At 41.8% G+C, this 13860-nt stretch overlaps 1 protein-coding gene across 1 annotated transcript in view; it reads right to left on the bottom strand.

The window, feature by feature from the left end:
• Window positions 1-520: 520 nt before the first annotated feature.
• Window positions 521-13860, bottom strand: part of FBXW8 (F-box and WD repeat domain containing 8) — a 154693-nt gene continuing 141353 nt past the window's right edge. Inside the window, exons 9-11 of the mRNA XM_075835208.1 lie at window positions 7312-7485; window positions 3717-3833; window positions 521-2391 (exon numbers count right to left, since the gene is read on the bottom strand). Of these exons, the coding sequence (XP_075691323.1) occupies window positions 2247-2391; window positions 3717-3833; window positions 7312-7485 (436 nt within the window). The 3' untranslated portion in view covers window positions 521-2246. The remainder of the gene's footprint in view (window positions 2392-3716; window positions 3834-7311; window positions 7486-13860) is intronic.

Here is a 13860-nt window from a genome sequence, read left to right as displayed (position 1 = left end):
CTGAAGTTAGTGGAGGTTGTCGCCTAAGGTGAAGTGCTTAATCCTGCCTCAAGGATGGTGCACTTCTACAACATTATAGTTATCACAATGCAGCCCAAAGAGTTAAAGGGGTTTTCCGGAGAGAGAAAATTGATGGTCTATCCCCAGGATAGGCCATCAATATCTCATTACTGGAGGTCAGACTCTCAGCACCCCCACGATCAGCTGTTTTGAAGAGGCCGCAGCGCTAGTGCGAGCGCTGCTTCCCCTTCAATCTCTCACGCTGCTCAATACTGTCAAACGCCGAAAAACTTCAAGGGCGTTTCACAGTATTTCACTTGACGGGGAGAAGGCTGTAACACTGTGAACCGCTGCTACAAGTGTGTCGGTGTTTGACAGTATGGAGCAGTAAAGGTAATAAAGGAGAAGCAGCACTCGAACAAGCTGCCCCTTCAAAACAGCAGATCTGCGGTGGGTGTCAGACCCTTAGCAATCGGATATTAATGGCCTATCCTGAGGATAGGCCACCAATTTTATCTCTCTGGAAAACCCCCTTTAAATGAGAATTTCAGCTCTCCTACATCCATATACTGTGATGTAAACAATCTGTATTTCATTCTAAGTGCTGGTGATTTATTTATAATAGAAAGTACAGTACATGAAGATATCTGAAAAACTTCTGTAGACCTGCCTCATTATATATGATAGAGTGAGTTCTGCTGACTGCCATCTGTCAGCATTCACTGTAATGTTAAAAGTGACCGTGTATAGTCTGTTGCTAAGGAGACTGAGAATTACCTGACTGAAATTTAAATGACAAGTGTCAAATCCCAGGAAGACTGAACCTACGCTTTAACACAAACTAAAATACAAACATAAAGGGTATTGTACTGATATGTGGCTGAATACATTTTAAATTGATAATAAACTTTTGTTATCATATAAATTGCTTCGTTTTTCTCTCCTGATCTGCTAACTGCTGCAATAATGTAAACGTTGTTTACATTACTGCTTGCTCTGGGGTTGCCATGGTAGCGACAAGACTTCTGTGCATGGACGTCCTATCATGTGACCCCTACTCTTGTGATTGTCCTTATTAGTGATGGTCACATGACAGAATGTTCATGCGATGGCTTTAGTTGGATGATACTACCATGGCAACCCCAGAGCAAGCGGTAATAGTAAACATTTACCATTACTGCAGCAGTAAGATTTTAAAAAAAAGGTGTATATCAGGCCCCCTGCACGCGGCCGTAGCCATGTGCACGGTCGGCCGCGGTCAGTCACCCACATTTGCGGGCCGTGCTCCTATTACAAAGTATGGGAGCGCGGTCCGTAAAATAAAGATAGGACATGTCCTATTTTTTGCGGATCATTTCTACGGCCCAGACACCTTCCTGTAAGTATACGGGAAGGTGTCCGTGGGTCATAGAAACGAATGGATCAGTAGTTTAATCCGCAATTAGATATCCGTAATTACGGATGAAAATTACGGTCGTGTGCATGGGGCCTTAGGCCTGATTCCGACAAGCATTGCATACGTCCGTGTGCTGTCCGTTAAAAAAAACGTATAGCACACGGACCTATGCAATTCAATAGGGCTAATCAGACGTCCGTGATTTTTCATGCAGTGTATTTCCATTGCATGAAACTCACTGCATGTACTATTCTGGTCCGTTTTTGCGGACCATGTCACCCCTTAAAGTCTATGGGTGCGTGAAAATCACGGACAGCGCATGGACACGGAAATAAAATGAATTAAATACGGTCCGTTTTTTGCGGACACAATATGGACACGCTTCTCTGATTCAGGCTTTACAGTCATTGTTTTCCATTAGAAGTCTTCGGAGCCAGTCCTTGTACGATTAAACATCAGTCTATTTTACTGAATTTATGAATATAAAAGTCATTAAAATACAAAATGTACAAAATGTACAGCGGTTGTAAAGCAATCCAATCCAGAATAATCATTAGTAAATATTCTATAGTACACAGAACTGCAGCATATCGTTTTATTCACAATTAGGCAACGAATATTCTATAGTATTTTACTTATATGCTTTACTGTTCCCTTTTTGCTTGTAAGATTAATTAAAATATACAAAATATACAATAAAACAGGGCTAAATGAAGCACTAGTAAAAGATAATAATACAAAACTGCACAATAAGGGTGTTGTAGAAACCCTCATCCTGTATGATTTCCTAGAGTCACTTACAAAATTGTCCCTGAGAAAGAAAGAGTCACATTTCATATTTTTGCTGGTTTCACACATTGTCGTAGGGCACTGCCAGGCCAATATTGTAATTGTACCCAGTCATTTCACTATAAGATGAACGACAAATTGGAAGAATGCTCTCTACAGACGTCTGATCCACTGAGAATTCATATACATTGATGGTGCCCCGATGTCTGCAATGAAAAAGCGAAAGTCGTATCTGTCCATTTTGAATTTTAATTCTTTTCTGATCTGTATGGTCAGTCGGTTTGTTTAAAGAAATATTAGCAAGTTCGCCATCTAGTGGTAAGTTCTGTTCTTGTACTAAATGATATAATGGCCTATGGCCCAGTTCACACAGAGTTTTTTTTGGTGCTGATTTTGACGTGTAAACCACATTTTTCAGATAAAAATACTCTAAGTAATTCTTTAGAATACAAATACCCCTAACACAACCAGGGGTTGAATCAAATAAGCAATCTACAATAATCACCTGGAGTATCCAGAAAATGATATCTAGATGGCGTGGTACCATACACCACCTATGGACAAACTCCAGGGATACAAAAAATTATAACACACACAATTCGTGTCAATTCTAAGCACCAAATATTGCCATAAAATGACCACAACACTGACACTTCATAACCGTCCCAACGCGTTTCACCAACGTAGTTGGTGCATCAGGGGACAATACTGGACTATTTGTGTGTAATTGGATATATACATATATAATAAATGTTTACTTGTATCTGCACATTTGTGTCAGATTGCTTATTTGATTCAACCCTGGTATGGTATGGCAATGTGCATAATGATCATTACAATATATCTGTGCTTACACATGAATTATAATAATGTATGGCATTTAACACCTTAAATACACCAGTATTTATGTTGTCCTACCGGAGGGCAGCATAAAGCGGTGCCAGGGACCCTGATTCCAGCGGTGTGTCACCTACTTTGTAATAACCCGTTATTTTCACAAAATGCCAAAATGATGTTTGCAGTGCTACCATTTTGGGGTAAATACGACTTTTTGATCGCATTTTCTTCTCTTTTTTTTGGCAGGCAGAAAGATTTAAAAACAGCAATTCTGGCATGGTTTTGTTTTTTTAACGGCGTTCACCGTGAGGGTTAAATAACGTGATAATTGTACAGTTCAAAGAGACACAGACGCATCTGTACCTTTTTATGTAGGTAAAATTGTGCATCAGGTGGCATAAGCATGTGAAAACTATTCCTATTAATATGAGTTCTAACAGCGTAAAATTTGGGAGTTGTACAGCTAAATCGAGTAGAGAGCAACTTTAAAGCACAGCTGAAATTTTCAGCTTATTTGTAAACTGGCTACTAGAACCTATTCCTACAATAATTGTTAAATGAAAATGGTACGCAATAGGTACAACATAGTAGTCCTACATGACATGAAAAGCGTTTTTTATTAGATAGGTGGCGCTCAAGCAATAAATGTACAAGTAAGGGAGGGATCTGGGTCTATGCAAGGTGGACTCCCTACCTTCTGTGAGCGGTAAGGTCATCATCCATGATGCTCGCCCCACGCGGATGCTTCTCATCAGGAATATTTGCAGTGATCAAACTCTGGGAGTTAAACCAGATGTAGCGGACTGGATGTCTACAGAGAGAAAAGCAGCATATAACAGCTATAATGGTTGCCTGAAAGGTTTACTTCTAGTAAGAGAATTGAAAATAATGTACGGTATACTGGTCTCAATTACATAACTTAGTTAGATTTAGGAAAGTTGATCCTCACACTTGTTTATGCTTTATTTATGAACTACAGTCACACAGCACCATCTAGTGTCACAAAAGTAGAATGCAGCAGAGATATTCATGACGGATGGTCAGTGACTGGTCTTCTCCCATAAAAAGCACTGCCGTTTCAGGATTACATACAGTGCTGTAAAAAAAAAAAAAAAGTATTTGCCGCTCACACGATTTCTTTTATTTTTGCTAATATCTTCCATTTAAATGTTTGAGATCATCCAAATAATTGTAATATAAGACCAAGACAAGTAAACATAGATTACATGATCATTTAATTTTATGTGGATAAAGATTTATTCCAAACCTATGTCACTAACGTGAAAAAGGAATTGCCCCCCTAAACCTAATAACTGGTTGTGCCACCCTTGGCAGTAACAACCGCAATCAAACATTTGCAATGAGTCTTTTATATTGCTGTGGAGGAATTTTGGCCCACTTTTCTTTACAGAATTGTTATAATTCGGCTACATTTGAGGGTGAACCGGCAGGAACTGCCCGTTTAGGATCTTGCCATAGCATCTCAATGAGATTCAAGTCAGGACTGACTCCGTGACTCCAAAAACCTTAATTTTGCTTCTTTTAAGTCATTCAGAGGGGGAACTTGCTCGTGTGCTTCAGATCATTGCCCTTCTGCATAATCCAACAGTGCTTGAGCTTTATGTCACAAACTGACGAGCGGACATTCTCCTTCAGGGGTTTCTGATGGAGAGCAGAATTCATGGTTCTATCAATTATGAGAAGGTATCGAGGTCCAGCAGAAGCAAAGCAGCCCCAGATCATCACACCATCACCACGTTTTACTGTTGGTATGATGATCTTATGGTGGAATGCGGTGTTATCTTAACCCCAAATGTAACAAGACCCATGTCTTCCAAAAAGTTTCACCTCGGACGCATCAGTCCACAGAATATTATCCCAAGTCTTGGGGGTCAGCTAGATGTTTTTTTGGCAAATGCGGGACAAGCCTTCGTGTTATTTTTGGTCAGTTGTGCCTTGCAAAATGCCAATGGACGCCAATTTTACCAAGTGGAATTGTGGAATCGTGAACATTGACCTTGACTGAGGTAAGTGAGGCCTGCAGTCCTTTAGATGTTCATCTGGGTACTTTTGTGACCTCCTGGATGAGTTGGCTACGCGCTGTTGGTGAGATTTTGGTAGACCGGTCACTCCTGGGAGGGTTCACCACTGTTCTAACTTTTCTTCACTTGTGAATAATGGCTCTCACTGTGGTTCGCTGGAGTCCCAGAGCCTTTGCAATGACTTTGTAACCCTTTCCAGACTGGTAGATTTCAATTACTTTATTTCGCATTTGTATTTGAATCTCTTTAGAAAGTGGGATCATGTGAATCTTTTTGAGACCTACTAGCCTGCTTCACAATGCCAGACAGGTTCTATTAAGTGATATTTAGATTTAACAGGTCTGGCAGTAATCACGCCTGGTTGTGGCTAGTGAAATTGAACCCGAATGTCAATTGAATTTAGTTAAACGGTTGATTTAGTACTTGAAGAACATGGGCTATTCCCTCAAATTTATCATCAATTAAGCAGGTAAAAGGTCTGGAGTTAATTCCAGGTGTGTCATTTGCATTTGGAAGCTGTTTCTGTGAACCCACAATGTGAGGTCAAAGGAGCTCTCAATGCAAGTGAAACAGACCATCGTTAGGCTGAGAAAAATGAAGAAAACCATCGGAGAGATATCACAAATGTTAGGAGTGGCCAAATCAACAGTTTGGTACATACTTGAAAATAAAGAGCGCACTGGTGATCTCAGGAACTCCAAAAGACCTGGACGTCCACGGAAGACAACAGTGGTGGATGATCGCAGAATCCTTTCCATGGTGAAGAAAAACCCCTTCACAATATCTACCCAAGTGAAGAACACTCTCCCGGAAGTAGGTGTATCAGTATCTATGTCTACCATAGAGAGAAGACTTCATGAGAGCAAATACAGAGGGTTCACCACAAGGTGCAAACCATTAATCCGCCTCAAAAATAGAAAGGCCAGATTAGACTTTGCCAAACAACATCTAAAGAAGCCAGGCCAGTTCTGGAACAGCATTCTCTGGACGGATGAAACTAAGATCAACCCGTACCAGAATGATGGAAGGAAGAAAGTATGGAGAAGGCTTGGAACAGCTCATGATCCAAAGCACGCCACATCCTCTGTAAAACATGGTGGAGGCAGTGTGGTGGCATGGGCATGCATGGCTGCCAAAGGCACTGGGTCACTAGTGTTTATTGATGATGTGACTGAAGACAGAAGCAGCCGGATGAATTCTGAAGTGTTCAGGGATATACTTTCTGCTCAGATTCCACCAAATGCAGCAAGGTTGATTGGACGTCGCTTCACAGTATAGATGGACAATGACCCAAAACATACTGCGAAAGCAACCAAGGAGTTTTTTAAGGCAAATAAGTGGAATATTCTGCAATGGCCAAGTCAATTACCAGATCTCAACCCGATCCGGCATGAATTTCACTTGCTTAAGACAAAACTTAAGGCAGAAAGACTCACAAACAAGCAACAACTCAAGAAGATGCTGTAAAGGCTGGGCAAAGCATCACAAAGGAGGAAACCCAGCGTCTGGTGATGTCCATGGGTTCCAGACTTCAGGCAATCATTGCCTGCAAAGGATTCTCTACAAAAGTATTAAAAAGGATCATTTTATTTATGGTAATGTTAATTTGTCCAATTACTTTTGAGCCCCTGAAATGAGGAGGCTGTGTAGAAAAATGGCTGCAATTCCTAAACTTTTTACAGGATATTTTTGTTCAACCCCTTGAATTAAACCTGAAAGTCTACACTTCAATTGCATCCCAGTTGTTTCATTTTAAATCCAATGTGGTGGCAGCAGAGCCCAAATCATGAAGATTGTGTCACTGTCCAAATAATTCTGGACCTAACTGTATAACACAGTAAGTGGCTCATGCAAGGAGCCTGTATGGCACTGCACAGAGGCTGTACAGCTCCCTAGTACTGAGTCACATGGCTTATGTAAGCTGCCATATATGCTTCGACCAGTGATGTACGTAATAGATATACAGTTGGAATCCTGGAGGAGAATGTCACTAATGCCACGAAATCAGAGGCATTTGGAGGTACAGAAATGGGCTCATACACTAGTGTGGGCAACCTTTTGCAGCTCCGTAAGACTCAGAAGTTGTACGGAGCAGTAGTAAGGTTGTGAGCATAAGCCTTAAAAAAAAAAAAAAAACAGTAAAACATATAAATCTGAATTGCATTTTATAAGCTCTGTTTAAGTATGCAATAAAATCGACATCACATGCAGATACCGCAGTTGTAATACAACATCACAGAACAGTACCTTGCATGCATCTCCCACAATTTTGTACCCATTCTTTGATCCCATGTGCAAGTTAAACCTTCTTCTCCACCAGACACAACCTTCCAGTCATCCATTTTCACTGCAGAGACTCCCAGTTGATGGGCGTAAAAGGAACAGAGAGATTTGCTACAACGCAAGTCATATACACGCACTCTGAAATAAAAAATATCAGATCATTAAAAATCACCTACAACATACACATTATTCACATTCACTTTCCTGTACACAAAAGACACAATGAAAATAAAAATGTGGCTTGTGCTCTCAACTCTATTTCTTAGAACAGACAACAGCAGCTCAAGCACATCCATCTGCTACTTATTGCCATGAGATCCATTGGTACACTACTTCTGAACTGTATGACAAGTGTTGACAAGCTTCACATAAAAAACAAAAGTCTAAAAACATTATTTAAGGTTTATTAGTGGGGAAGGGGGAAAAAGCCTGAGGATTACCTAGGTACTAGGTTGAAACGCGTTGCTATTTTATCACTTATTTTACGTTTTCTTGTAATTATCCACATTGTTTTAGAGAAATAAATCATTTGTTTTACTCAACCACCTGGGAACTGAGTAATTACCTTTCTGGCACAAGCAACACAGGAGCGCCACATGAAGGAGTGATTTTTTTCTATTTAGAATCCATTGGCATTTATAGATTATTGACAGCCAAAACTACAAAATTCAGTTGGAATATTACCGGCTACTCTGAGGAAACACATAAAAGTTACATAAACTGCACTCTTAGATTCTAGAGTAGTGCACACAAATTTCCCATTGCCTAGGTGAAAAAGAAAAAAGTCAAGCTGAATGTGTAAATAAAATATTTTGAAGTGGACTACATGTTCCAGCTTGCATTTAGCTTTCCTTTATACATGTTACAACGCCATATCTTCAGGGCGTATGAATGACGACAACAAGAAACCCCACCCACAACCTCGGATGATGTGGTGGCCATTGCAGTGTAAGCACTACTGTCCAGGATCACTCACTGCTGCCCATCATGCATGAATAAAGCAAGATGGCTTGTGCTAGATCGATCAGTCTTGTTTGTGCTTGTGGAACAGGTCATAAATGTAGAGGCATTGTTAGGACTGGCACTAGTAATAGGTACTATAAGGTACTGTATTTTCTGGCACAATGGGTAGAGCAGTATCTGTAACCACAAATAGGCACTGCTGTATCTGGCACCATTAATGGGCAATGCTTTTTCAAACACTATAAGTACAACTATTTGCGCAATTTAGGGGCATCACTAGGCTTTTGGAGCCTAGACGCACTCTTGTCCAATGGATATGATGATGAGTGATTTTGATACGGTCAGGAGAGTCAGGGGAAGGGTTTTGGCAGAAAAAATTTGCAGCAGACCACATATTCCTGTCTGGAAACATTTAAAGGCTAGTGCCCCTATCCTCCATATATGGAAGTGTCCATATATATATATAGTGTTTATGTATACAGTGTATATGTATATATATATATATATATATATATATATATAATATATATATATATGTGTATGTATAAAACATATAATGTATCATGAGCCAGGGCTGTAACAACAACAGCCCTGGTCATGAATACGGTTGGAAGCAGAGCAGGACAATTAGCATTGCCCTGCTTTGTTAGGAAACCATGGAGACAAGGGATAGTTATCCCGTCTCCATTTCAAGTCTCCCGCGCGCACGGACTGTCTCGTGCGGGCGCTCATGAGTCGGCTGGTGATACATTATCACCATGCCGACCCATGCTAGCCAAGGGCAGGCGCCACATCCCCTGCTGCAAGCGTACTGACAGGGTTAAATAGCCCTGCGTCGGTACGCTCAGGAGCAGAAGCTAGCTGAAGATGACCTCACCACCAGCTGGGACCTGCCTGCCTGCCTCTCACACCACTAGGAACTGGCTCTCCTCCAACGACCTGCTGCTGTCTCCTGCTATGGCTCCTGCTTCTGCCACCAACGAGTTACGCTAAGTATGAAGTGTAGCAATAGCTACACTTAACCCTGTCTCTCCCTGTCTCCTGCTGTAATCCTTGCTCCCCCTGAGTACTGTCCCTACTCTCCCTGAGTCCCTGAGTTAACCCTTGCTGTCCCAGAGTCCCTGAGTTAACCCTTGCTGTCCCAGAGTCCCTGAGTTAACCCTTGCTGTCCCAGAGTCCCTGAGTTAACCCTTGCTGTCCCAGAGTCCCTGAGTTAACCCTTGCTGTCCCAGAGTCAACCCTTGCTGTCCCAGAGTCCCTGAGTTAACCCTTGCTGTCTGTTTTACATAGTAACCCATTCCCCTTGTTCCTCATTATCCCGTATTAACCCTTAGTGTATAGGGAACGTTATATTAGGAGGGAGTGGGATAGAGATAGAGAGCGTGTGAGAATCACAAGTAACTTATGTGTATTGTGTTGTAACGTAACTGTATTCTGTGTATGTTTAGGTAAGTGGGTGGCGGTATAATTAGGAGTGTGATACCGTGTTTATACTGTACTGTGATTAGTTACTGTAATTTATATATGAGAGTGATTACTGTATGTTAATAAATATTACCTTTATTTACTATACGGTCTTATTCCCTTGAGTAGCCGCTAAAGCAATTAGATCGACGTTCGTATAAGGAAAAGGTAGGCGAACTAGGCATAACCCCAGTGACCCTGATTATAAAGGCGGTAGTAATAGTGGGTGCCACTAACCAGTGAATCTCGCTATTACCCCACCCCCTTTAACATTGGCGAGCCAGCCTGAACTGTTGTCAATTTATTTCTGTATTTTTGTACAGTAAAATTGTGTCAAAACGTGAACTGAAGATAGGCGGCGAGGCGTGGACAGGTAACATACATACACGGTGTAGTGTTGAGTTATACTGTGCGCCTAGACCTTTTTGAAGTTCAGACGAATAACACAATTTTATTTAAGGCTTGATACAGGATATAATTGATCAGCGAACCTATTGTTTTTTGTTTTATTTTCTGAGGTATTAACGTCTTTTATTTTGCTTTGTGGCATGCGGCTCTACGGCGACGAATCGTCAGGCGAGCGAGCAACTTATACAAAAGAGTTTGCAGAAGTATCAACGCCGGTGTTCTTCCGGTGAAGTCCAGCTGATCGGGAAAATGCGTTCCTGGAAGAAAAGGACCTTTTTCAAAACAGCGGGTGACAAGGAGGACAACGCAGACGGAGATTACTTCTGGAACAGTGAGTATGGACTTCTCCACACTTAAACACCTCGCCAAAAACAGTAAATTTAATCCAGTAAACACCCACGACATACAAGTCAGCAGGAATGCTGTGGTCCACTCTGCTGGACGAGGCTTATGCACATGATAAGTTGTGTATTAGCAAGAGGAGTGTTCTTAACAAAACCTCCAAACGTCTCCACATGCTCGCTAAATTAATCTGTGTGTATGAGGAGACGTGGAAGCCTGATCACTCAGAAATGAAGAGTGATTCCCCAAACCTTCACTGCCAGTGTTGTGCCAACAATGTGAAGCAGGTTTGTGATTTGCAGACACAACTGGCAGAGAATGCCCAATGTAGAGATCAGCAAATTTGCATGCTGGAATCGCAGGTGATAGATTTGAGAAATCATGGTGATGATATTGATGCACAGCTGACTGGGTCTTATGCTGTGATCAATGCGTTTAAGGATAAGGTGGCCTCTACGGATGCCATCATTGCCAAGTTGAATGATGAGCTTGCTACTAGGTCACAATTGGTTGCCAGTATGCAAAACATCATAAAAGATTTCTCAAAAATGTTACCGGCCTTGTCTTTTTCAAGGCCTGATTCTGCTGTAAGTTTGCCCTCTACAGGGCAAAAAGGGGGAAGTAGTAAGAGTGATGGATCAGATGTCACAAATCGTGATCCCATCCGGAATCCTGAAGGTAACATTGTTACAAAAGTGTTACGCAGATGTAATCGTACGATATTTAGAAGTGCTTCCCTAGCCATGCAGAACTTTAAGAGCTCATGCACTGCTGACTGCCCTAAGTCCAGCAGAGCATGTACTGTTAAATGTTTTGCATGTGCCGGATCAGGCCACATTGCGAAGTACTGCGAGTCTTTGAGTACTAAGAAATGTGGTCCTGTTAAATGCTTTAAATGTGGACAGATGGGATATATTGCGAGGAACTGCCACGGCATAAGCTACCATGGAAAGCCCAGTGAAATGTCAATAGAAAATGGCCACGTCACAACAAAACGTGGGTTTAGACAAAATGGCTGCATAAGAGTCTCCTTACAGCCTTATGTGCTCCGCCACGTGCTCAAGAGTCTAAATGACCAACCACAACTAGGGAGGAGTTTAGGAAGTTGGCCATAAATTGCATGTTCAGTCTGGTGTTATGTCTGTAATGGTTGTTTATGGTCTGTTGTGTTTGTCCCCAGTTGTCCGTTTGTTTTCATTTGTGTTTTTATTTTGTGGTTCTTTCACATATTCTATGGTGGTATATCCCTGGTTATCAGTAATATGTATTTATACTATATGGGTGTTGCCTGTATTTATAATGCATAATTAGAAAACCACTCCAGGAAAACAACTGGAGAATCAACCATTGGATAGTGGTGTATTTGCGCCCAATGTTTTAATTGCTCTCTATTAGGATAACGTTGAAGTTGTTATTATACTGTGAACTCAGGTTGGGTGGTGCGAACAGGTAACATAAGTTCACGGTGTAGTGTTTTATGTTATTCTGTGCACCTAGACCTGGGGGGGTTCAGACAGGTAACACAACTTCATCTGAGGCCTAATGCGAGTGCAATTAAATACAGAGAATAACAGTATGGCTCATTCTTTTGTGTTTAATTGGAGTTAGGAAACTTTGGACAGGGGGAGGTAACCCTGGCATTACACCCATATCTTGATTTTAAGATAATGGGTTTGGCAAGACAGGGATATAGCTCCACAAACCTGAGAATTGTGAGGAACCACAAAAACAGTGCTTCATCCACAGCTCCCCTCGGATATCCTGACCTACACCAGTGTTGGGATACCGAGGGGTCCTGTGATATGAAGACTAATCCAATGCCCTCCTCAAGATATGGGTCAAGGATATTGGTGCTGGTATCTAATGCAGAATGCCACGCGACTAACTGCTTTGAAAGAGGCATACTCCTGCCAGAAGCATACTGTACCCTTAATCACATATTAGGCGTTGATGTGGCAGATCAGAAGGGAAGAACTCCGGTGACACCTGAAAAATGGCTCAACATCCGTCCAGACACCCCTGTGAGACTCCAGACGATTCCTCTTGGGTTTGGCATCGAACAAAGAAATCTCCTGCTAGACTTCAATGAGGAAGAGGATGTCGTGGAGAAACTGAAAGATTCCCAACACCAAGCCACTATTCAGTTGGATGGATGCGGAAGTGTCTTGGTGGGAGAGCTTGTTCGGATATAGTCCCAAGGCCACTTCCTTCTTCAACTTGCTCATCCACCCAGTGATAATCCTTCTCACTCTTGTGGCGATTATGTACGTTGGACTGTTCTGCGTGTACCAACGAATGAAAGGACTGGTTGACCAAATACAACGAGGTCAAGCAGAAAGCCACGAATACATTCGTAGACGGGGTCTAAAGACATAGTGATACAGTCCTGCGACCCAGAATTGTTTATTATTGTATGTGTATATATATTTGTAAAGTGTAAATCTTAATCAATGGGTCGTACAAAATTTTCAAGGTGTACATATAGACATTCTAGGTGTTGATATGTGTCCGCAACATAGGCATACTCAGTGAGGACGTGCCCGTCCCACAGCGAGTATGTACATGGAGGCGGGCATATATTTACAGCCTGTAGTCACATCATTTACATGTGTACCTTGCACGTGTTTATGGAGGAGTAGTGTGAGATGCTGTTTGAGCATGAATCTCTATATGTACATATACCTCTGGTTGGTGGGGGAATATTTTTGTATGTTTGGTTATTTTTCACTTTGTTTGTATGATTGGGTAGTGTGTAGGAACCCTTAGGGACAGGTAAGGTATTCACACACCCTTGTAGGTATTTGCCACCTCAACCTGAGAACTGGTATGGTCAATATGATGATGGATTGAATGTCAGAGGGGAAATGGAAGGCGATGCTCCACCCCACAGTAGATTCCTGGGTACCAAGACCTCACCTCCTCCTCGGGGATGATAACCTGCCATGATAAAGACCTGGATATCGGCCCACAAAGATTGTTTCGTCTTCAATCAAGATGCTGGGAAAAGTAATGGATCACGTACAAAAGGTTGTTGAAAGGCGGGCTAAGCCATTCCAAGGCTGACCATATGAGGGCACAAGTAGCCTTACATGGGTCGGCATGCTAAAATTGGATCGGCCACTGGAAAGACCTGCTGACGCCACTCAAGAGGAAGAAACTCCAAGCAAGAAAGAACAAGAAATCTGCGGTTCATGGACTTTGAGGTTTTCATATGAGCTTTGAGGCTTCGTTCTATGGACTGTGAGTTTATTTCAACCCCGTTCTATGGACTATGAAGATTTCTTCGTTCTATGGACTATTAAGGTTTCATTTCAACTTCGTCTGATGAGCTTCGAG

The sequence above is a fragment of the Rhinoderma darwinii genome, chromosome 1 (genome assembly GCF_050947455.1).
Source record: "Rhinoderma darwinii isolate aRhiDar2 chromosome 1, aRhiDar2.hap1, whole genome shotgun sequence".
NCBI classification, from domain to species: Eukaryota; Metazoa; Chordata; class Amphibia; order Anura; family Rhinodermatidae; genus Rhinoderma; species Rhinoderma darwinii.
Note: the sequence above shows the minus strand (reverse complement) of the source record. Positions and strands in the feature narration are given on the sequence as shown.